Source organism: Anser cygnoides, chromosome 1, assembly GCF_040182565.1.
Source record: "Anser cygnoides isolate HZ-2024a breed goose chromosome 1, Taihu_goose_T2T_genome, whole genome shotgun sequence".
NCBI classification, from domain to species: Eukaryota; Metazoa; Chordata; class Aves; order Anseriformes; family Anatidae; genus Anser; species Anser cygnoides.
Window position 1 is genome coordinate 1,766,320 of NC_089873.1, and position 24,219 is coordinate 1,790,538.

The 24,219-nt window shown below is 58.6% G+C and overlaps 1 protein-coding gene across 1 annotated transcript in view; it reads right to left on the reverse strand.

The window, feature by feature from the left end:
* Positions 1-1,365: 1,365 nt before the first annotated feature.
* Positions 1,366-24,219, reverse strand: part of TASOR2 (transcription activation suppressor family member 2) — a 36,023-nt gene continuing 13,169 nt past the window's right edge. Inside the window, 21 exon segments of the mRNA XM_066990559.1 lie at positions 1,366-1,484; positions 1,967-2,148; positions 3,396-3,501; positions 4,106-4,259; positions 4,623-4,748; positions 5,061-6,101; positions 6,103-8,484; positions 9,565-10,081; positions 10,453-11,374; positions 13,017-13,253; positions 13,581-13,649; positions 14,140-14,934; positions 17,671-17,865; positions 18,703-18,777; positions 18,864-18,936; positions 21,581-21,684; positions 22,309-22,409; positions 23,134-23,233; positions 23,338-23,357; positions 23,457-23,581; positions 23,711-23,848. Coding sequence (XP_066846660.1) covers positions 1,366-1,484; positions 1,967-2,148; positions 3,396-3,501; positions 4,106-4,259; positions 4,623-4,748; positions 5,061-6,101; positions 6,103-8,484; positions 9,565-10,081; positions 10,453-11,374; positions 13,017-13,253; positions 13,581-13,649; positions 14,140-14,934; positions 17,671-17,865; positions 18,703-18,777; positions 18,864-18,936; positions 21,581-21,684; positions 22,309-22,409; positions 23,134-23,233; positions 23,338-23,357; positions 23,457-23,581; positions 23,711-23,848 — 7,581 coding nt within the window.

Genomic DNA, 24,219 nt, shown 5'->3' on the forward strand with positions numbered 1-24,219 from the left:
GGTGCAGAACCTGTCCCTAACCCCCAGCCTGACCCTCCCCTGTCCCAGCCCCATGCCGTTCCCTCGGGCCCTGTCGCTGTCCCCAGAGAGCAGAGCTCAGCGCCTGCCCCTCTGCTCCCCTTGAAGTTGTAGCGCACAGTGAGGCCTCCCCTCAGCCTCCTCTTCGCCGGGCTGAACCCTCCCCGTGACTTCAGCCGCTCCTCACGCTTCTGCCCCTGCAGCCCCTTCCCCATCCTTACCCTCTGCCCCTGCGTGCGGAGCAGGAGCACCCTACCCGGAGAACAGCCACTAACAGAGGTTTTTTTTTTTCAGGTTTTAATTGACAAACTCTATACAAAGTCATCCTGTACACAGCTTCTCCTGTCATTACTTTTTTTTTTTTTTTAAAACACAACAAAAAAACAAAGCACCAAAGGCCAACCCTGTCCCCCACGTGCGTACGGAGGGGCTCTTACAAAGGTCCTCAGTGCTGTTGTTCTTCGTGGTGCGTGTTCGTTTGACCTACCATAAATAAGAGGGTTTTGTTCCAGCATTTACAAGACTTTCCCTAGGCTGGAAAGCATTCACGTCCCAGCAGTGAAATGGTACCGAGGGGCAACGCGGCGGACTCGAAATGTAGTGTGTAGAGGCTGCAGGCTCCCCGACCGCTGGGCAATGGTCCCCAAACAGCTTTTAAGACATCCACCCCCCCCCGCCCCCCAGCACCTAACGCATGCATCTTGTGTACAGTGTCACGTGGAAAATGCTTTTACTACAGCCGGCTAGTATTGCTCCTACCCTTCAGGTACGCTGCTTCTCTTCTCACGTTCCTATTTCTTCCCCGGTCAGCTGCACTAACTGCTTAAAACCACCGCAATAACTTAAAACTGTAACATTAACGTAACCGCTGTCCTACGTCCAACTCGACGGCAGGGAATAAATCCCCGGGGGGATTTACATTAGCCGTCTTTAAATAATTTCTATATACAGAACTAAAGCCAACCTGCCCCTGCCCCTGCTCTGTGCTGCGCGGGGCTCCCGCGTGCGGCGCCAGGACGCGGGGGCCGACCTGCGGAGGATCACAACCCTGCAGAGGATCACAACGCCCCCGGCAGCACTGCGGGGACCCGGGGAGGAGCCGCGCCAGGGCACAGCTTCGTCACCTGCAAGACAGAGAGGTGGCACTGTCACTGTCACTGCCCCGCTCCCCTCGTGGCTCCGGGCAGCAGCACCAAGGCCCCGGGGTCCTGCAGGCGGTCCCTCGGGACCCCGGCTCCCCGCAGACACCCAGGAGCTGCTCCCGGGGTGTTTTCACCCCGCTCCTCAGCCATTCGCCGCCTTTCGGGGGAAGAAAGGGGTCGATCCCAAGCACCCCCTCCCTCTCCCTTACCAGTAGCTTCTCCTAAACGGGGCAGCCACTTTCTGCACCGTCCCGAGGAAGGTGTTGACGTCGGCCACGAGGATTCCTTTGCTTTCGAAGACCTCCCTGCTGACACCGGGCTTCTCTGCGAAAGGAGGAGCGGCACCAAGTCACACACGCGCACGGGATTGTGCTGAGAGCCACAGAAAACGCTCCCCCTCCCCAAATCCCACTGCAGTTATTCTGTTTTGCGAATGTGAGCAGATTTAATGACAGCGCCTCGCGCACAGCCTCAGCCAAGCCCGGCCACAATCAGAGTGTGACGCAAAGCCAGCCACAGGCTCGAAAACCTGCCAGAATTTACCAGACCTCCAAAAAAAAAAATAAAAAAAATCCGCTCATTTTGCCCTTTTACTGCACTGACTCCCCGTGAGACTGCCCGCACCGCACCCACACCTCAAATCAGGGATTCTGGCAGAAATGGGAGCAAAAAAAAAAAAAGGATGTTTCCCCCAAAGGAAGTTTCTTGTCCCCCCCTCCACCTGCACTGCACCGTCCCACAGAGTTTTTTGGGGGGGACGCCTGGGGCTGAGGGCAGCGGCAGCGGCGCCCGGAGCCTGTCCTTACCCGTGAGGTACACGGCGAACCTGGCGCGGACGTGCTGGACCTGCAGGTTCAACAAGCACTTCACGTACTCGGAGGTGGGGGGCGAGCGGGAGTCGCACGAGTGGTAGTGCAGCACCTCGATGAGGTCGGCTCCTTGGCACGACTTCAGGATCAAGTTCTTCTTGTGGGCATTGGCGTCCACCCTGCGGGGAGAGGGGCAAGGTGAAGCAGCAAGGGGCAAGGGGGCGGCACCCCAATCCTTCCCAGGGAACGAGCGGGCACGACGGGACCAGCTTTTCCCCCAGGCATGCTTCTTCCAGCCTCGCGGGCACTTTTCTACTTGATACCCCGCACCACAGCGGAGCTGAGAGACGCTCCACGCGTGCCGGCGACGAGCACAAGGAAAAACTCCTGCTCTGAGCTCAAGGAAACACCCGGAGGACTGAAAAGCAGGTCGTTGAAACAATTACCGTGCGCTAACGCTAACTGCTTAGAGCAGAGGGGATCTGAGATTCCTCCCCGTCTGTTGCCGCACTTTCAGCTCGGCGGGAACAGCCCGGTTTCCTCTTTGCTCCGAGGCCGTTACTCGAAAGCTGACCTTCCTGGCCAGCGGTTTAGCACTAGGAAAGGCAGCCCGCCTCGTAAAAACGTCCCTCTCCGAGCTCAGCCGGGATAAAAGCAGGACGTTTTAATGAGCACGTTATGCCCCGTCTTCTCTTTTTCCAACTGCATTATTTAAGCACGCATGCCGTTGCGAATAACCTTAAAGGGGGAGAAGTTCTGCTTTTCCCAGCGAGGTTTGATTTTACACGCTCCCCGCAACATCCTGGGGGGCCTCTCTCGGAGCTCCCCCGCTCACACGGGTGGTGGGGCAGAAAAGGAAATGGCAAAGAAGCGGAGGGGCAGAGAGAGAGGCCCAGGAAAGCACCCTGAGCTCCCAGTGCCTGTGCGAATGAGCCAGGGTAGCTGGGGGCAAGCTCGGTTTGCAGCTTCTCGAGCGTAATTTTGTGCCTTCCCTCAGCCCCTCGCAGGCTGTCACACACACGGAGCGTGCGCCTGCCAAAAAGAGAGGGGGGGAAATCGCCTTCTGGAGGTACAGCGGGGTGCAAGAGGCAGCTGCCAGAGCTCTGCCTCGTCCGGGACCACGTGCAAGACGCAGCATTCGGGGCCAGCTGATCCTCTCCAGGCCCCACGTCCTGCTGCTCCCTCGGCACGGGTATCAAAAAATCCAGCACGTGTTATTTGCTAGCGTGCAAACGCTGACAGTTCCACGCCTGTGGTCCCTCCGTGACGGGGAGAGCTCTCACGGAGACAAAAAGCTTCGTGTTTCATCTTGTGAGAGGGGCCAAAACCCAACCGGAGGCACCTGACTCCCCGTGTCCCCACGCTGAGCATCCGAGGGGACGCCACACTCAAAAGGAGAAGGGAGCTGCCGCTGCAGAGCCATCACCTGACGTCTTCCCGGAGCTTCTTGCTCTCCTTGTAGTGAAGGAGCCACTTCCACCGTCCGCTCCCGTTCAGCTTCTCCAGCACCTTCACCACCTCCTTCAGCTGGCCTGGGGAGACAGCAAAGGGCCAGAGGGTAACCGAGGAGGAAACGGCCCCAAGGAGCACAACCCCTGCTCGAAGCAGGGCCACCACGGGTTGCTCAGGGCTTTGTCCAGGTGAGCCGCAAATATCTCCGGGGATGCGGGTTCACGGCCTCTCTGGGATGCGGTCCCAGTGTCTGGAAGCACACCCGCTGTGAATTTCCCCCCCCCGCCCCGATATCTCACAGGGTAAGCGTGCAACCTGTCCCATCACCGCGCATCTCCAGGAGCGTGGCTGTTTTAACACCCCGGAGGAGCTGAAGACAACAGCACCGCCTCCCGTTTGCCCTCCCTTTATAGGCCGAACATCCCCGTACGTCCATCCCCCGCTCCAGCCCCTCGTGGTTTTGGCCTCCACCGTGTTTGTGCCAGTGTGTAAATATTTTGGGGAGCCCCTGACCTGGACCCATCATCCAGACGGGGTTTCAGACACCGATTAGAGGGGAACAACTGCCGCCGTTAACGCAGGAAGAGATGACACCCACGGGAAGATTTCGGAAGCGGATGTCAGAAAAGGAGCTGGGAAGCTCACCCCGAACATCCGCACGCAGGAGGCGGCAGCGAGACTCACCCAGTGTCACCGTTTCCAACACCTCGTCGTCCGACACCACGAAGCCACCGGTGTGGAAGAGCTCCTGGTAGGTGTGAACCGCGATGTCCTCGGGGCTGTCCACACCGGCGAACGCCACGTTGGGGCAGTGCTTCAGGCTCAGCAAGCATGGGACCTGCTCAGGGCAGACACACGTACGTCAGTGCCGACAGCTTCGACCACTTGGCGCACCGCTCGCCCCGCCTGGGGACAAGGTGGGGATCCGCCTCGTCCTCTGCGATCAGAAGGGGACCGGGAAAGCAGAACTGACTCGCTTGGTGATTTTAAAAAGAGCTGTTTTCAACAGATCTTCGAGAAGCAGTGCTCTTTCCGTGTAAATAACAGCGTGTCCGCAGGGAGTGACAACTGAATTTACGGGTATAGTTAGTGCGAAGGTTAAAAACCCATAAAATGGACCCTGATACTCACGCGTCCCAAATGGCGTTCCCAAATTTTGGTAGGAAATAAGCAAAAAAAAAACGGTAGTCTCGGGTCTTACCTTGTGGATGTGCGAGGAAATGTCCTCGTTCCTGATCACGACGAGCAGCCGGTCGCTGTCCGGGCGTTTCGCGCTGCAGAAGCTCAGGGGCTCGATCTCCACGTGGCCGTCTTTCTTCAGCAAGGTCTGAAAGAGAAATCGCTGGGAAGGTTTGCGCGCGGGGTACCTTCGGAGCCGGGCGAGAGCCGGCAGCTGGCGGTATGACTCCTGGAGGACAGCAGGGGCTGCGACCGCTCGCAGAGGACGAAAAAGCAGAGGAAAAAGCCCCCCGCGTCTCCGGAGCGTGCGAGGAAGAGGGAAAGGGAGAGAGACGGGGAAGCCAGGTGGGATACGGGGCTGGCCGCGATGCGGGGGGTGTGAAATCAGGGCTGGGAGCCCTCTGCCTGCCCCACCTGATGTGTCTCCCGCCCGGAGCCACCCCTCCCCACCCAGCCTTACCTTCACTCTCGCGAAGAAAGCCTCCTCTCCCGTCTCCACCAGGTAAAACATCCCCGGGCGCCTGCAGGCCCCCTTGGCCACGCTGCGCAGGCGGCCCCGCAGCGTCCCGCACAGCTCCGCCACCAAGTCCCCGAACGCCGCCGTCCGCCCGGGCCGGGCCGGCCTTGGCCGACCGCCTGCGGCCTCGCCGCGTGCCGGGCCCTTCCCTCGGTCCTCTCCTCCCGCCTCCACCCTGCTCAGCGTCAGCCCCTCGAAGCCGGCGTACTCGCCGAGGACGGCCGAGGCGTCCCCCTGCGGGCCCCGCGCTTGGTTTTCGTACTCGAGCTCGCCGAGGCGGAAGGGAGCGGCGCGGGCGCGGTTTTGGGACGCGGCCCCGCTCCTCTCGTGCCGGGGGGGGTAACGGGACGGGTCCCCGCGCCGGCGGTGCCACCCAAAGCCACCCGGCTGCGGGTCCAAGGGCAGGATCGTCACCTGCAGAGGGCTCCTGCTCCGCGGGGACAGAGGGACGGGAGCTTCTTGCCCGGGCAACGTCTCGGACACCGCCCGGCGCGAGTGGTCTCTCGGGAAGATGCTCCCGGAGGTAGGAACGGGCGGTTGCCCCCGCCTCAGGATCTGGTTTAGCTTGCAGTGGAAGCGGAGGTGCTCCATGTCCAAAGTGCGCTGGGTCATCTCCTCCGAGCCCCTCCGCGCCCCCAGCAGCGACCCCGGCCAACGAGACGGCCCCGCGCTGGGGCGGCGCCTCTTGGAAGGCCGCGCGTTCCCCCTCCCGCCCCGGCGTTTTTTGGTGACCGTGAAGTTGAGGTAATCCTTGGAGACCCCCCGGCTGTCCGTAATGTTGACGTACGGTGGCACCTGCCTGCTGCCGGCCTCCTCCGGCCCGCCGGGATCACCGGGCTCGGCCCACCGGCAGCCTTCGTCCGAGCTCGGCGAGCCCCAGGCCTCGCTGCGCCCCTCCGCGCCCCCCGAGGAGCTGCAGTTGGTCCTGGCGCCCCCCACCCCCCGATCCCGGGCTGTAGCAGCCCCTGGATGGAAGGAGAGGAGGCGAAGTCCGTGCAGGGCACTCCCAGTCCGAGTCGCTGGAGTAGGACTCGTAGGAGAGGTCGGCCGAGCTCGAGCCCGCGCGTCCGTCCGTGCTGGGGAAGCGTTCGGCCCTCGCGCCAGCACCCGGCACGTCCCCAGCGTCACCGTCCCCCGCGTCACCGAGCCCCGCGCTCCCCGCAGAGTCCCCGTGGGCAGGTAACAGCAGGGATGGGAAGGGGGGAACGGGGATCGCTCCCTCCTCCACCTCCACGTCGGCACGGCGAGGCTCAGGGAACACGCCGGGCTCCTCGGCCTCGTGTTCGCCCTGGCCACCCGCGGATCTGGGCTCCCCCCGCGGCACAAATCCTGCTGAAAAAGACGCCGGGCCGGCCAAGGGGACGCCGCTTCCTCCCTCGCACTCCTCCTCGTGCGGGACGGGTTCCTCCTCGCGGCTCCCCGCCACCCCGGCCCCGGGCCCGGCACACGCGTGGCAGGCGCCTGGTGGCTGTTGTTCCCCGAAGCAGGGCCCGGGGGCGCCGCGCGGAGCACGACTCGTGTCGGGGTGAGCGCCGAGGACCGAGTCCGGCTCGGCGCCGCGCCGCCCTGCTTCGTGGCCGCGTGGAGGAGGACGAGAAGCAGGCTCCGGCTCACCGGGCACGAGGACACCGAGGGGAGAGCTCTCTGCTGCCTCCGTCCGGCACAGACCTGGGTCCTTTTTCACCTCTCCTGAAAATCCGGGCTTTACGGAGCCGTCCGGGCTCCCGGTGGCCACGCTCAGCTCCGCGGCAGCTTCGTGCTCGGGGGGCTCCCCAGGGGGGCAACGCGGCCCCCGCTCACTTCGCTCTAACAAGCGGCGAGGGGCATCGGCACCCCGGGGAGGCTCCTGATCGGGGGGGGCAGGTTGGTTGCCCGGAGGCTCCACCTCTCGCATCGAGGAGGAGGAATCTGATCCTAGCGGGTCGCGGGGAGAGGTCTCCGGCTCCTCGGCCGCCACCGACGCGTTCGTTTCGCTGCTCCCAGGGGGCTGGCGTGCACCGAGGCATGCCGCAGCATTCTCCCAGGCTTCGTGGTCCCCTGCCCAGGCCGTACGGTCGAAGGCGAAGCCGTGGCCATCACCAGCTCGCGAGGACTCCCCCAGAACGTCGGGGCGGCTGGCAGGGGGGCTGCTACGCCGCCCTTCCACCAAACCCTTGTTCCGCTCCGGGCTTGATTCACCAGAGCTCCCCGAAGCGAGGGCGGCACAAATTTCGCCTCCACGACCTCGGGGAAGGCAGCTGCTCCCTCCGGGGCTGCTCCTCGACGGAGCCTGGACGAGCGCCGCGGCCACGTGGACCCCTGGAGCGGCCCCCACGGCCGCTGCTCCGTCAAAAAACGCCCGGCAGGCAGAGCTGGGGCCAGGGGACGAGGTCGGCGCCGGTCCCCGCGACTCGAGGCCAGCCGTGCCAGCAGCTTGGCTCCCGGCGAGCAGCCAGGTTTCTGCAGAGGGCGCACGATCCTCATCTTCCTGCTCCAAACCATCCCCGAGCGCCTCTCCGGCGGGTCCAGCACCGGCTGTGGGGACACCGGGGTGGTGCGTGCTCGGAGCGGGTGGTAACGGCGGCACCAACGCGCTGTCACCCACGTCGGCTGGGCCGGCTTCGCGTGCCAAGGCGACGCTGTTTGTCCCGGCCCCTGGGGTGGCCAAAGCCCCCCGGGGCTCTTGCAGCGCACCCACGCTCGGGGCCGTGCCACCAGAGAGCCCCCGAGAGGCAGCCCCGGTCCCATCCGACAGGGCCGGCATCGATCGGCCCTCGCAGGGGAAGGCTGAGGCAGCAGGGGCGGGTGCGGGAGCCTCTGCGGGAACACCAAAATCCCTTGGGCACGCCAAATTCACCGGCTTCCGCTCTGCGTCGGCACCACCTCTTCCAGAAGACGCTAAATCATCGGGCCCCGCCGTCACGCTGCCGTTCTCCGAGTCCTCTTCCTCTGCTTCTCCCTCCTCCACTTCTTCCTCCTCTCTTTCCGGGCGCCTGAAGGGGTCTCGCGACGCCCTCCCTTCCCCACCGAGTCCCTCGGGCTTTGCTCTCTTGGGACTCGCTTCCGAGGGCGTCGGACGAGAGGCGCGTGGCGCTCCGCCGCTGCCGGCCCAGCTGCTCCCCTCCACCTCCGCACCACTCCCGGTGCCTCCCGCGCTCCCCCTTTCCTCGGGGGGACCGGGGCCACCCCCCGAGCCTGCCGCCCAGCCGCTCTCCGCCCGCTCCCCGCGTCCGCGCTGCGTATTCTGGGGAGCCGGGCTGAAATTCCGGGCTTGCTTGCGTGGTTTTTCCCCGCCCGGCGCGGCTCGGGGCGCGGGGGCATCGCCGAGCTCGTCGGAGGGGCTGGGGGCGGTGGAAGCGTCGCGCTGTCCCTCCCTGGGCAGCTCCGCCTGCAACGACACAATCCGGAGGTTAAGCCTCAAGGGAGGCAAAGGCAGGGAACGGAGACGGGCATTTTAAACGCCCAGACGTCAGCGCAACCACCCCCCTGCAGCATCCGCGGAGACGAGTCTGTCTCCGAAGCAAGCCCGGGTCGAATCCTTACCCCGCGACGAGCCCACAGACGCCCAGGGGAAGGTACGAAGCTTTCTGCCTCATTTATATCGTGAGGAGGCTCAAAAAAAGAGACCAAAGTGCGCAGAAGTTGTCAGCCAGTGCCCAGAATACGCAACAGCATCCTCCTATTTCTGCTGGGTTTATCCGCCCGAGCAAGCCGTGATGGCGCTGCGGACAGCGATCCCGTGTTTCCTCCCCCAAACACTCCCGCCTGCTCCACAGCGCTGAACCCACGCTTTAAAAACCACCGGGATATTTGTATTTTGTGCAAAACAAAAAAGCTGCAGCAATACGGTGGCTGCCTGTTTGCTCACGGGGCAGAGTTCTTAAAGGGATTATTTTAATCTGAGAATTGAGGCTTGAAAAAATGTCAGCAGGCATCTGAATTTTAATTTTACCCAAATACCTCCACTCCTGGCCATCTGCAGAAACTGAAAACTAATAATAATAATTAAAAAAATAAACTCAGCCGGAACAAAATTGTAGCTAACTTCCCCGGAGGGGTGAGGGAGATACTGCGAAGCCCTGCCCTGCCACCTGAGCGGGGGAAACCTCTCCGAGGTCGGCGTTGCCCGAGGAACGTCAGTGCTTTCACTGCTCTAATCCTTCGGGATTCCTCCTCGCTGAGTCCCTCCCGAGGTCAGCGACGGGGAACTCCCGTCGGAGCCCAGGGATGCCGGCTCAGTCCACGAGGACATCCAAACTGGAAACCTTTTTTTGGTGACGCTGGGCGTGTGCGCGTGGCCTGGCCCATCCGTCGGGGCAGCCAACCATTGGGTGACTTCCCCGTGTCCTGCTTCGGGGACCCCGCCACCTGCCTCCCCCGCAAAAGCCCGCCCGCTCCGTTCCTCTCACAAGAACCCGCTCCTACAAGCGCCAAAGGGATTGTGCGTTCGCCCCCCCCGGGCTCTTACCGCAGCGGCGGTTGAGACGTCGCACGCGTGCTCCTCCTCGGGAAGGTCCAGCTGCCCGAATTTCTCAGCCGGGTTGCTCCGAGCGGCGCGTTCAGCGAGGGAAGGGCTCTCGGAGCTTGTGGAGGAAGGCTCCTCCTCGCCGGGGGGCAGCTCCCCTGAAGAAGACGACACCGTACTGTCGACGGCGTCGGTCTGAGAGTCCGCGGGGCTCTCCCCCGGGCGAAAGGGCCCCTGGCAGTGCGTGCTGGGATCCGGGGAGCTGCTAGGAGTCTGGTCAGGCTCCGACCGAGAGTCCGCGGGGCACGTCTCCGGCCCGAAAGACTCCTCGCCGTCATCGCTCAGCTCCAGGAAGTCCCCGGTGCTGTTCAACGAGACGAACTTCTTGGGGTTGCTGTGCTCCACCACCTTCCTCCTGCTGCTCAGGACCTTGCTGGGCTTGCTGTAGAACAGAGCCACCCACATGTGAAGTATCAGCTTCATCTCTTCCACGTCGTCGGGCAGCTCGGGGTCCCAGGGCCTGGAAGGGAAAGCAAACACGGCTCGAAACGCCCTCACCCTCCCCTCCGGCTGACCAAGGTCACGCATCTCCTGCTTCCCCAAGCTGCTAAGCCCCGGTGCAGGAGGGCTGCGAGCGCCCAGCTGCGTCACGGATCACTCGACGTGGTTTCCGACGGGTTGGAAAGAAGAGAAGCAAGCGCTTGAGTGCGTGGCTCAAGGTACCAGAGCCGCAGGAAGCTTCGGCGCAACGCAACGGGGCATTCAGCACAAAGAAAAGGGCGATTACCGTGCAAAAGCAAAGCCAAAAGAGCAACGAAAACCTATTCCGAAAGTGCTCTGGCTGTTTCTCGAGAGGCGTCCCCCTGCGGACGCTCTTCCAGACTCACTCACCCATGCAGGGCGCGGATCACCGTCTTCTCCAGCTCGTTGTTGGTGTACTTGCTGTCCAAGCTGAAGAGGTAGCCAGCCTCCCGCCGGCACGTCACCTCCACGGACTCGCCGCAGCTCTTCACCGCGTGGGTCCTGGCGAAATCCTCCTTCAGCCCGGGGGAGAGCAGGCAGCTCCCGCAGCGCGCCGCCGCGGCCTCGGCGGGACGCTGCGGGCGGGCGCTGCCCTGCTGGTGGCGGAAAGGCAGCACCTTCCCCACCAGGGGTCCCGCCCGCGCGCCCCTCGTCCCGTTTCTGGAAGGCGCCGGCCCCGAGTACGGGGAGCTTTTGGGATACGGGTGTTTCTTCAGGTGCTCGGGCAGCAGCGAGGCGTACGAGTGCTCGGAGGAGATGAAGGAGTGCTTGTTGGCCTCGGCGGCCTCCTGAGCCTCCCTCGGGGGCAACGCGCGGGTTTTCGCGGGGTTGGGGTTCGGGCTGTTCTTCTTGGCGGAGATCCCGGGGCTTTTCTCCCCGGGCAGGGAGTCTTTTAAGTCTGTTTTTCCAGCAGGTGGAAGCTTCTGGTTGGGTGACGCTTTGCCAGGCAAGGCAGCTCCCTTCGCGAGCTTGTCTACCCTGTGGTACTCGTGGTCGGAGGCAGCGCGTGAGGATTTCTGCTTGCGGAGGCCCTGCTGCTCCTTCGCGGAGTCGTGGGGCGGGCTGCAGGACAGGGAGATCGTCCCGCCGTCCCTGGGGATGAACGGAGGAATGCAAGAACCCAGAGCCAGGTCAGCCAGCAAGTTCAGGGCGTGGGACTCGTAGTCGTTCCCCTTCGGATCAAAAACCTGGCTTGCAACAGCACCCGGGTAAATCTCACTCATCTGGCTGTCCGCCGCGTGGCTCTGCGAAGAAGCGTCGCTCGGAACGGCGGCGAATGGCTCCTTCCCCTCTGCATTAAAACAAAAAAAAAGAGAACAGATGAAGGCCACGCAGTTCTGCCGCGAGAAGGGGTTCGAAGCAGGCTAACAAACGAATGGCATTCAGACAGGGACTGCGGCGTTCGGCGCACCTCACTTAATTCCCTCTTAAGGACCTCAGTTTGGCAGGAAGAAGCTGCCTCTCCGACAGCGACTTCGCGCACACGAAAACAACCCCAAAACCCCCGTGCTCACGCCAGCCGGGGCTGCTACGGAAGGATCCAGAGTCGGGATCCAGCTGACCGCAGGAACGGGGTTTATCCTCAAAAATAAATCGCACGGGACCCAGAGGGAAGAAAACTTCCCTTGGCCTCTGCGCACAGCGTAGTTTGGGCAGTTACGAACAGCCTGAGATATTTTAAAGTGCTTCGTTAATCTGTTTTTTTTTTTTTTCCTTTGTGCTTCTGGCCTGAAGACTTGCACTCCTCGCCACAGAAGAAACCCTGCGCTGTGTCCACAGTAACCCACATATTTACAACGAGCCCCCCAGCCCTCTAAAACACAGAGAACCCCCCCCCCCCTCTGCCCTCGTGCTTCCCCCTGCACACCCCCTCATCGGCATCACCCGCCCCTGAGCTGCCCCTCGGGGCACACGCAGAAACCTGGGGGCTCCCAGAGGCGGCAGGAGCACGGAAAATAAGCGTTGATTTAGCTCCCAGGACTAAAAACGCCCCTCGCCCTGGCTCGAGGCCCGTGTTCGTCAAGCACGAAGTCATTAACTGAGGTTAACACCTTCCAAAAAGCAGCACGGCGTTTCTCCAAGCGAAACCTTATTAAACGAGAACCGCGCTGGGGTCCCGCGCGTTGTATTTAATCTCCTTGGGAAGCACGCAGCAGGACGCATAAATCGAGTGTTTTTTTTTTTTTGCTGCTAACCGCTCTTATTTTGCATTTCTGGCAGAACCCGGCGTTCGGCCTGTCTGATTTAGGTACGGAAGCGCGGATGGAGCCCTCCGGGTGAATCGAACACAGTTCAGGACCCACCCTACGAAGAGCGCCGGCCGGAGCTGCTCCAGGAACCCCACGCCACGAGCGCAGTGAGGAGCAGCGTCCGACGGGCCCGCTGATGAAACCTGCCACGTATCAGGAAGCCTGACAGCAAGGCGGCGACAAAAGAGCACGAAGAGCGGACGAACCGAGAGCCGAGGTGGCACAACCGGTCTTGAAAGCCTCCCGCTTCGCCGGGGAGAGGGAAAAGGAAGCCCAGACACAGCTCCGAAAAAGGACGTCAAAGCTTGGGCGTGAGAAAAACGCGACGAATGAACAAAGAAAACGACTCTGCCGCTCCACCATTTATCTTGGCACCGTAATACTGGCTCTCAGGTTTAGAAGCAGACTCCCAGCCAGCACCTGCAGACGCCGCGCTCCGGGGCTACCCGACTCTGCCTCCTAAACCCCCTGCAGTCTGCGAAGGGTGTGACAGTTCCGCCCTTTATTTTTTTTTTTAAAGCGACTGGATTAAGAAAATGGCCCGAAAACCTGGGCAGACGCTGGCCGTGAGCAGAGGGAGGCCCTCTGGCTGCTGCTGACCGCGCTGTTACCTCCACCTGGTCACGACCTGCCCCTGACGTTTGATGGCTCTACGCTTAAAGTAAATTTCCGCAGCGTTCTTACCGCTTTCTGCCGGCTTTTTGGCTGCAGGTTTCAGCGGGCCGCTCGCCACGCTTTTTGTCACCTTACTCTTCCCCGGCTTTGCGACGGCCTCAGCAGCAGGAACTTTTTTCACGTCTGAGTTCTTCGGTGTCTTTGGTCTCTTTGTTTCCAAGCCAGGGCTGTCGGGGGCCGAGGTTTCCTTCTGGGCGGGTTCGGCCTGCGTATTGTGCACAAATTCTGCAGACAGGACCTCTGCACCTGGGGCAAGGAAAAAGGGAGGGCATTTCTTTTCGTCTGAGACACGCTCAGATTGAAAACCCAACCGTCGCAAGATATTCAGCTGAAGACCGCGGCAGGACTGCTCTCGAAGTGACCGGCAGCAGCAGAACGGCCTTCGCTAACTCGATTTATGCTCCTGATCCAACGGGTTACTGACGCAAATGGTCAGAAAGCACTTATTAAAGCCAGGCATCGCTTCTTCGGCTCGTTAGAAACCCGTTTTCCTGACCTAGAACGGGCGATCTTCAGGGATAAGCCACTCCAGTTCCTGCCTGGCACACCTGCACCCCTAGGGTACTTATTTACCTCTCCAAGAACCTCTCGCAGCTCCACCGGCAACGTCACCAGGAGCAGGGCAGGGCAGATCCCGGGGGCCTGCGGATCAGAGCTGCCTTCAGCCCAGCTGCCGCGCGCGCCCCCCGCGCGTCCCCCACCCGTCTCCAGAGCTGCCACCGCCACTCATGACGTGCGTAGGCGCCAGGGGAGAGCGCCGGGCGTGACGCCGCCTCTGCGCAGGTGGCTCCAGGGTTGGGATTCACCTCAACCCGCTCGGAGCGTCTCCGCGGATCAGGCGGAGACCGGGGCTGGCTCCGAAGGACGGGTTTTGCCCACCCTCTGTGCAGAGACAGGGGAGCTTTCCGAGGACAGCTGATCCCCCAACCCGGGACACCCTGCGCGAACAGCTCGGGCCAGGCAGCAGCTCCCAGCAGGGCAGATCGGGCGGGATCAGTCTCGCGTTTGTCGTTCCAGCGAGGCCCCAAGCCAGAAAGCTGACCCTCAGGGAGCTTCCTAAGAAAGCCTCGGTATCCAAGCAGGCTGCCCTGGAGAAGCAGGAGGAAGCCGGTCCCAATTACACAGCACTTACCTCTTTTCCTTCTGTGCGGAAACTCTAAATTGGCTAATTTAAGCATGGGCTCGTTGGAGCTGGCCGTAAGCCCCGGCTTTTGGGGAAAAGAGAAGGCGATTTTCCTCTTGGTTGCTTTCCTGTCCCTGCTGCTGTCCCCCACCGGATGCATTTGCATCTTGAGGGGCGACCATTTCTTCCCGGCACCGGTCACAGCGGCTTGGCTGGATTTCCTCTTGTTCTGCTGCATCCAAAGCTCGCTGGCTGAGCTCACGTCTTTTGGGGGGCCTTCACCGCTCCAGCCCGGCCCCGCAGCGGTGGGCTTTGGGTTTTCACCCTTGAGTTTGACTTCCGCTGGCACGTCAGGAGGAACAGGGTCTGGCGGCGGAGCTAAAGGGCAGTCTGCTTCCCGAGCAGCCTCCGAGCTGCAGCAAAGAGACTGAACAGCACCAGCCAAACATCCTAAGGCAGCTGACATTTCCAGAGTGTAGCTGCTGGGATCGGAGAGGTAATGCTGCAGCTGGGAGAAGGACTGCTCTGAGCGCTTTTCGGAGGATTTAATACGTTCATCCTCGGCTGGCGGCAGGTGAGAAGGACGGGGAACGTCGTCGTTCGGGCCCGAGGCGTGCTGCGCGTTTTGCTCAAGCTTTGCGTACTCCTGGAAGTGCTGTTTGATGCGCACGTCGGTACTGAGCGCGTCCCCCCGGGGAGAACTGGTGGCTTTCTGTAAGGCATAGCGAAGCCCGGGCAAAACCGAGGCTATCTTTAAGGAGACGTCGCTACCTTCCCTTTCGTCTTCCGGATCGTGCTCTTCAGCTGAGAAAGGAAAAGAAAAGAATTTTACCCGTATTAAAAAAAGGATTAAATCCCCCGAGTTGCCTCACCGCTACGTGCTAAGGGAACGTGAAAGGTCTGAAAGGGCCCCCGGAGCCAGCTCACGAAAAGCCAGCCCCAGGGGCAACGTCCTGGTTTGAGAGACGATTGTCACTGCTCAAGGTAAAAAAGAATTGCATGTGGGAGTCAAAAAGGAATTAAATGAAGACAAAAGACTCCCGTTGTATCTGCTAGCCCCATTTGCAGGAAACCACAGTGAGATCACACGCAGCAGTCTCGTCCTCTCACTCTAGCAATTTTAGGCCAGTCAGAGCTCTGAAAATACTTTTTTTTTTTTCTTTTTGAACTTGCATAAATTTAGGCTTGCCCATGCAGGGTGTTTAGACTACCACCATCTTCAGATCACTCGCGGTGTTTGTTTCCTGATGAAATGCAACCTCCAGCAGCTCCATCTCTACCTGCTGCCAGCGTGGGTGGACGCAGGGCACACCAAGCCCCAGAGTTTGTGCTCTGGAGCGGGACGGGGAAAGGCAAGAAGCAGACCCAGGGACAGCACGAACCCCTGGGTGATTTTATCAAGCCGGAGGCCTGGTCCTGCCGAAGGGAGCTGGCTGTCACTAATTTCAGCAGGAGCAACGTCCTACCCCGTCCAGCGCGTGGTGTCATCCAAGCTGAGGGTTTGGCTCTCGCCAGGGTCAACGCGAACGAGTCCCCAAGGCTCGAGGGAGCGCAGCCTCGCGGATGGCACGGTGGGAACGGGTTCTGCTTGGCGCAGTGACGGCACAGACCCACCGAACGTTAGGGATCGGAAGGGACCTTGAAAGCTCTCCTAGCCCAATCCCCCCCCCGCTGGAGCAGGAACACCTCGAGCAGGTCACACAGGACCGCGTCCAGGCGGGTTTTGAACGTCTCCGGAGAAGGAGACTCCACAAGCCCCCCGGGCAGCCTGTCCCAGCGCTCTGTCAGCCTCACCGGGAAAAAGTTTCCTCCTGTGAACACCTCCCATGCTTCAGCTTGCACCCACTGCCCCTTGTCCTATCATTAGATGTCGCCGAGAAGAGCCTGGCTCCGTCCTCCTGACGCCTGCCCCTTACGTATTTATAAACATTGATAAGGTCACCCCTCAGCCTCCTCTTCTCCGAGCTAGAGCCCCAGCTCCCTCGGCCTTTCCTCGGAAGGGAGACAGCTCCGCTCCCTCAACCATCCTCGTGGCTCTGCGCTGGGCTCTCTTGCCGTGTCCCCTTAGCATCCAGAAATGCCCGGAGAGCCTGTCGGTGGCCCGCCCTCCCTGCACAAGCAAGACTTATGCAGCTTCATCCGCCCGCGAGGCTGCGGACGGCCTGATGCTTTGCACTTGCAGGCTTGGCCCGTCTGCGTTACCGCTCAGCGCTTGCGTTTGGCTGCAGGACCGGGCTGACGTCCCCAGCATCCTTCCCCGTCACATCCCTTCCCAGCAAGGCGAAAGCTAGCCATGCCCAGGGCGGGGGGAGCCTGGCTTTCTTCTCCCCTTCTCAGACGCGTGGTTTTTTTCCGGCTACTGGCCCTGCTGCTGCCTGGCGCTGGCACTGCTGCTCCTCATTACTGGCGAGCCCGGGCGTCCCTGCGAGCCTGCCTCCTCCTCCGCTGGCTCGGGAACGGCTGCGGCACGCCGGCACGGCGGGCTCGTTATCCCTGCCCTACATTCCTGCCGGCGGCTGTCTGGACAGGAAGAAAAACGCCTCCCGAGGCTGCTCCTTTCAAAACGGGAAGCATTATTCAGGATCCGAGTCCAAGCCCGGTGACTTCAAACGCGTCTGTACTTCACCTCCTTCCCTCTTTGTGTCCCCCCGCTGTCTTCGGTCACCGTCCCCTTCCGTCCCCAAAACCCTCGCGCATTTATCTTCAGAGAAAGGAGAAGCCACAAAGCCGAACTGGTTGTAACCCCAGCGAGAAGAGCTATTGGTCCCAGAGGAGAGTCGGGGCTGGCTGGGCTTACGCCACTCGCGTAGGAAGAAACGGGACAGCACGTGCGGGAGTGCTGCTGGCACCAGAGGGAAAACATCTGGAAGCCATCGGCGCTCCGACCGTGTCACGTAACAACACGGAGCGTTTGCTCAGCGTTACCCTCTCCCCCTGCCTCTTTCGCTTCACCGCCAGCTGCTCCCTGCCTGCCCACACTTTGCCTCCTCTTTGGCATCAACGTGAGCCCCGGGCAACGCCTGCTACAGCCCCTGGCCTTCCTACCAAGCAGCCACTTGTGCCCTCTCTGCTTCGGGTTGCTCCTGTTTAACTAAACCCCTCTGCTCTGGAGGGTATTTTCTCCCAGCTTCAGGATCTCGCTATCCGAGCAGTCAGTTCCCATTTCCAGTCTGATCTCCAAGCGTTTTTCCCCTTGGCCTCACCAAACTTTATGCCCTCGCTTCAGGCATCCCAGCAAAAGCCTCCTGATCCCAGGCCTGTCCCGGCAGTTTGGATTTTTGGACCGCCTCTGGGTACGCCCGTCTCTCTCCTGCGCCTAAAAAAAGAAATGCGAAAGGCTGCCACGCTAACGCAGCCGCCAGCAGCATGCCCTCAGAGTCTCGCTGACTGAATTCAGGCCTCAAAGACGTTTGCACCTCACACTGCCAAGTTTTACCATCGCGTCTTCACAAGACTTATGAAGCCCACTTCGCGTGCAGATCCCCAAAGGAGAAAGTTTATAGCTGGAGGTTAAACCCCAAAAAGGACAAAGCAACCCACGTGCTGAAGCACTGGCAGGTTCTGCTGGCGTTCCTGCTGATTTTATCTTCCGGGGAGGGGAGTGGGAATGTCCTGTCCAGCTCCGCTGGCAACGCCGGTCATCGCACACGCGGGCGGACTGAAATACCAGGGTGTGCTGGCACGAACGGTCCCTTGGCTTGTCCCTAGGATGACTCAACAAAAAGCAAGCCAGAAGTTACGCAGAGCGAAAGGCCCCTGTTTATATCCTGCTTTGGGGACCTGCAAGGCCAGAAGCCTTTCTGTTGAAGCTTGTGAACTGAGAGGTGCACGGATGAAGCTGTCCAGGGCAGCCGAGCAGTAACTTTATGTCCCCAAGAGGAAAACTGTAGAGCGAATATTTCCACATGGTGCAGCATAAAAAAAAAAGATCCAGAGCTGTGCCTCACCTCGATGGCAGCAACGCACCGCGGCCCTGCCCAGCAGCATCTCCCTGCCCCCTTCACTCACTGCTCTGAAGGGAGCAAGTCCCCTTCCCTGCCCCTCTTCCCCCTGCCAGCAGCGACCTTTCACAGAACCCGTTGCATTTGTTATTTCAGCAGGGGACGATTCACTTGTATTTCAGGCTTTTTTCCTGCTGGTTTAGCAAACCACATCACCTCCACGCAGGGTCCAGCAAATGCCACGAGGTTTTACCCCCTCATAGGACACACGTAAGTCAGTGCTGGGAGCAGATGTTGCTGAAAACCAACTCGGAGGAAGAAAAGCGGTTATTTTTCACTCAATAATTGCAGAAAAGCAATTACTTTTCACTACTTTTGCCCCTCCTGTGAAGGGGCAAGGATGTACAGAAGGGTCAAAACACGGAGACCTGGTTTACATCAGCTTAAAAATGCAGCACGGCTAAGCAGACGGAACTCCTCTCTCCTCTTTTAACACCCTTTGCACTAACGCTGTAGGTGGTGCTGAGCCGAGAAATCAGCTTTTCAGGAGGAATACGTTTGCTAGAACCCTCAAATGAAGATCCTGCCCCCAAAATGGAGCATCTGAAGCCAGCGAAGAGAACCTCCCTACCTCTCAGGCACACTGCTCGGGACGAGGTGAACAGAAACAGGGCCAGGAGGCTGACGGGCTCCTTGGGGTCGGATCCTGTGAAGTAAAGCGACAGGTTTTGTTTAAACTGCCAGCGCCCGTCCTCTAAACGGGGGCAGGTCATTTAAGCCCAAGTGTATTACCATCATCTCGTGCCAACGCAGAGGAGGTCAGGAGGATAAGAACTCCTTGATCTTGTAAATATTTGATGATCGCCTGTAAGGAACAAACGAGAGTTAGAGCAGCCTCCCCCTTCCCTCCTAAGCACGCTTTATGTCACTCGGCACGGCTGTCAACAAGCCCTGAGCGCCGGTGAACGTGTGCCAACAGCACCGGCTCAACCCCTGCCGAGGACGCTGCCGTGCCACTTGAGTCACTGGGACTTGGAACCCGAAGCATTCCATTTAAGGCTGTTATTCGTCTCGGAGTCCTCCCATCTGTTACTTAAAACGAAATACACGCTTAGCCAAACCGATTGCTAGGAACAATTAACGAGCAAGGTTAATAATTTCAGTCCCTTCGGTTCAAAAGTCCCTGGGCATCTCAGCCACGAACGCTTCTCAGCAGCGCGAGGGGAGGGCTTTCCCAGAAGGGAAAGCAAAGCTGGACACGAGCATCTGACTACACAGCCAACGGCTCCAGCCACAAGCCCGGCTGAGTTCAGGCCACGCAGCCTGCTTATTAGCAGCATCAGCATTAATAAATATTAGAGAAAAAACATGTGCTGAGCCTGAGAGACTGCTGTGACTCCGTCTCGGAAGCGGATGACTGCATGTCTAAAAAGATCCGTGGGTTTATCGAGGCTTTTCTTGGATTTGGGTGTTGCCTAATACCTCAGAGCTGGGCTCGGGCTGCCTTTTCTTCCACGAGGACACCCATTTGGATCTCTTTCTTCCGTGTAGACGTGTCTTTTAGGGGAACTTCCAGGACACGAGTAACTCTAGGGGCTCCTAACGCTCTGTGAAAGCTCGCCGGTCCCATTCAGCACATGCAGACGTAACGGAGGATTGGACTGGTGCCCAGCCCGCATGACAACGGAGCAGCTTTGGAAACGCTGAACAATTTCAGCGCGGTATTCGCCCTTCGGAACGGTAGCTCCTTGCTTCAAAATCGTCTCAAGCCAGCCGAGCAGAGCGGATGAAAGCCAAGACGTCACCCGGCTCAATGGAACAGCCACCGTTTCTCACCAGCGGGGCAATTTTCAGGCACACGCGGGGGAAAGGCAAGCCACGAGTCAGCAGCTGCCTGACACAGAGCTGCGAGAAGTCACCCTCCACCCAGAGGAGTGCAGCTGGCCTCGAGCAACCCTGCTCATTCCCAGCTACTCTTTCATTTTCACTTGCAAGCCGCACGCCAGGCTTGCGCACCACGGAAGGGGAAAGGAAACAGAGGGCGTTTTTCACCTGGGCTGCTGGGGGCAGCTGCCAAAGAGGATTCCCCTACAGCCCTTCAGCAGCACGTTGGGAAGGGAAAAAGCACACCCAAAGTGGCTGTGACTGTGTCCTCGCTGAGATACGGGAGAGGGTTTAATCCAGACTGACAGGTATACAAAGGTAGGGAAGCTTTAGGGAAGCTTTAGGGAAACAGTGCTCCTGCTGGCTTTCAGCACCAAGCTCCTCACGGCCACACCTCATCTTCCCCAGCTCCTCTACAGAGTCCAGCTCTGCGAGGCTTGGCAGAAACGAAAAGAAAAGGAGCGCGGACAAGCTTACGTCCCTGCAGACGCTGGGAACCCGGAGCAGTGCAGCACCAGATGAACTTCAGCGCGGATGGGTCTGCGCCACAGCCAGATGCCCGCCCGATGCTGCACAGCTCAGGATCACCAGCACGAGAAGGGACATTTACGTTGTCGACGCTATCTCCTTCTTCACTTCTCCTGTTGTCACCGATAAAAGGCAGTCTCACCAACAATTTATGGAGTCTGAGAGCCTTTCCTGCAAACGCCTGCTCTGGTATGTTACACGCGGGCAGAAGCACATTGGTGGGCAGCTCTTCAGCAGTGCCTCACAGCGGCAGCCCTTCTGGGCAGGTGGTGGAGCGCTGCCAGCTTACGCTGAGGGGAGGACGGGCCCAGCCAGTTGTGTGTTTTCAGGGAATTTAAAACCCTGAACCTACAGGAAGTGTCAGATGGGACAGCGCAACCAGCAGCGGCAAAGCCAAGCCCCAAGCGCAAATCCCAGCAGAAGGGCTGAGCTCCTCAGGGGCGGTGCTCAGCCCCTGGAGTCAAAAGGAGATGTGAAGATTGTGCTGGGAGCAGAAAAACCCCAGTGTGCTGGAATAAGTCTTATCGGGTCATATTGTGCAAGCAGACCTCAGCAACAAACAGATGGGAAAAATCTCTTTTAAAGCAAAGAGAAATCTCAGTATCTCGGGAAGCCCCTGAGGCTTCATCAGTGTAGCTGTGAGGAGCTGAGTGGGGACTATTTTTCAGCCAGGAAAAAAAAGGAAGAAAGGCAGGCGCGTGGCAGCTTATGTCTTTTGCTTAGTAATCATCATTCTAGTATTGCAAGGTCCCGCTTTCTTAGTATATAAGATCCCCTTGCAGCCCTTGTTCACTACGGAAATGAAAAGACAACCCAATAAACCAGCCTCACCTGGCACAAAGACGGCCAAAAACATCTGCCTGCGACAAGGCGCACTCACCCCAGAAATCAGTTCCCAGCTCACAGGGAGTAGTCTTCAGTTAAAAGAAAGACTGAACTACGTTGGAGAATAACTAAGCATGAAAATAACGCTTAAAGCAGAGAAATTCGTTCCATTTTGCATTATTTCAGAATCTGTGAACAACGCTACCAATAGCTCAAAAGATCATTTAAAAGAATATTTTCCTGCCAGAATGAAAATGTTTTAAAATACTTACCAAGTCCCTTTTCTTTAGATTTTCCAACAACTGATTCATTTTATGTTGATCCTTATTTGCTATTTCCACTTCATATAGACTGAAGTAAACGCCCTGGAAGCAGACTGCAGACAAAAGAGAGAGAACTTCATGTTGAAGTAACGTCTCTTGCATCAACTCCAAACAAACAAGCACTCCCCTACCGGGAAGGTGGGGGCGCAATTGATGGAAGCACTGTTTTTGTTTTGTTTTTTTAAAAGAAAAGAGAAAAAACAAACCTGTTATTAAGATTTCCTAATATAAGACATACGCATTCATATTATAATGAGTTTCCTCTTCAACCCCTGGTTCGCAGGAGATGTTTCCTATCTTACCTCTGCAGCTAAGGAAAGCAATTTAAGTGGTGTTGCTGTGTGCTTCAACAGACACAGCGAGCCCTTCAGAGGGAAATACCTCATTTTAACGTGCTGCCATGGAGCCTCTTTATTCTGCAACTCCCAAGGCGGTTTAAAAAAGATCTCAGACCCACCCTACCTGCTCCCGAATCTCACAGCAAAATTGAGCTACTGCAGGCGGCCACAGCTTTTGGCTTTGGCTGGCAGCTGCCCCACTCAGCCCAGCTGCAGGAGGCGCTGGGTCAGACCCCGAGAGGTGCAATGTCCCTCACCTCACTGGGAAATCCTGTAGGACGGGGAAAGCCTGTTTCCCTGCAAATGTCCCCTGCAAATGCTGGTGGGTTTTACACTCACCTTCGTTCTCAATGTAATTTCTTTTCCCAAACGCAGCTTCGGGTAGCTTTTTCTTCAAGTCAGACAAACCCATGACATGGTTAATGTCCAGGTTGGGAGGCCTGTGGGGTGAAAGCAGCGGAGCTCGCATGCATAAAAGGCTCTCAGGATTAAGCACAGCAAAGAGCCCAGGTAGCCCCGTCACTGTGAACCACTCCAAACACTGATATTGGTGCCCTGCTACCGGCTGTTCCAAGTTGCCACCTGCTGGATGGCCCCTGACTAATGAAGATTTTAAATACCTCTTTTTTCTTTTTTTTTTTTTTTAAACGCTAGTTACCTCAATACTTTATTTGTCACCGTGCCGATCTGTAAACACAATTGGCTAACTTTATTTGCCCTGTCAGGAAGCCCACTTCTCACAAGGAGAAATAATCCCCAGCAGGAATAATTGATTTAGAATAAACATCCCCAAACAGTTAACATAACAAAGTGGTGACAAAACGCAGCTGTTTTCCAACTGTAGCACGAAGCCTCATCTCGTGTCCTCCTCCAGCTGCTACTGCGTGTGACACCACGCTGCTGGCTGCCCCAAATCCCTTCCTGACACTGATGATTTCCCCGACTGTGTGTAAGGTAATCTGGCACAGCTGCAAGAAGCTGTTGATCAACAAAGGGATGGGGCAGGGGGCACAAAATTGGCTTTTGCTGGTACACGGATACGCAGGTGCTGGATGCCAACCTGGCTGCTAAGGACCCAAAAGGATCCCGAAAGGATCGGTAAGAGCGGCTGCAATGCTGCACACTCCAAATATTGCACAGAAAGGAGAGGAAAGGGCAACTCACAGCTGTGCTGGAATCGTGGAGCTGTACGGGGTCCTCAGGGCAATGTTGCACAAGAGCTGGCCCCGGATGGAGAGCTGCCCCCTCCACGGGCAGTAAAATGCTGCAGGTAAAAGAGAGAACGGCTCAGAAAAAGCAGTAAAAAAGAGGAGGGCAAACAGATAAAGGTACATTTATCAAACCAATCCAACCAACGGATGCCCTTACCTTTGTGGTTAGGCTCAGGTCTAGAGAAAAGGGAGAAAAAGAGAAATATTAACAATGGGAAGGGGAAAAACAGCCCACACAAATAACCCAGTATTTTGGAAGGACAGCAAGCTGCTTACAGGCTTTCTCTAGCTAAGACGGGCATCTCCTTTGGCTCTCTGTACTGGCAGGTGATGACTATGTACGGGCAGATCTGCCTGGGGCGCTCCGCGGCGCTGCCATCGGACACTTCGTACACGTAATACTAAGGGGAGAGGGGAAACAGATGAAAATACGTGGTGGAGAACGAGCAAAGGCACCTCAGCCAACGCCGTGCTTCCCTGCTGCCTGCAAATGAGCTGTCTGCGCGGTCCTTCCGCTACAAACCCCGTACCTGGCTCTGCTCGAAGGCCTGGCAGGGGCTGGCCTTTGACGGTCTGATGTTCTTGCTCACGGCGACGTGACAGTCGTAGCCGGGAGAGGGGCAGGTGTAGCTGGTTGTGTAATTCTCGGACACCACCTTGACCTTCCCCTGGGTAAGCAAATTTAATAACGATAATAAAAAGAATAGACAAAAGTGTTTGCAGGAACATACTTTAAAGGACCCCCGAATCATCCTCTTCCCCAAAGGCAAGTGTTCTTGTCTTGAGGGGGCTGTGGGTGTTTGAATCCTTCCAAACAGGAGGGGCTGACTCGTCTGAGCTTGGCGTGGCAGACAAACCAGCCCTACTGAGGAGAGCCAAGAGGAGCAATGTGTTTTCACAGCCTGCTACAGAGAGCAGGAGCCAGTGGGGAAGTGAGAAAGGGGCCCTCCGCCAGCCCCACGGAGGAACGGAGTTCCTCCTTAAGGAGGAACTTGAACTGCCTTAAGACCCCTGCCTCAAACTGCAAAAATGCATGAGA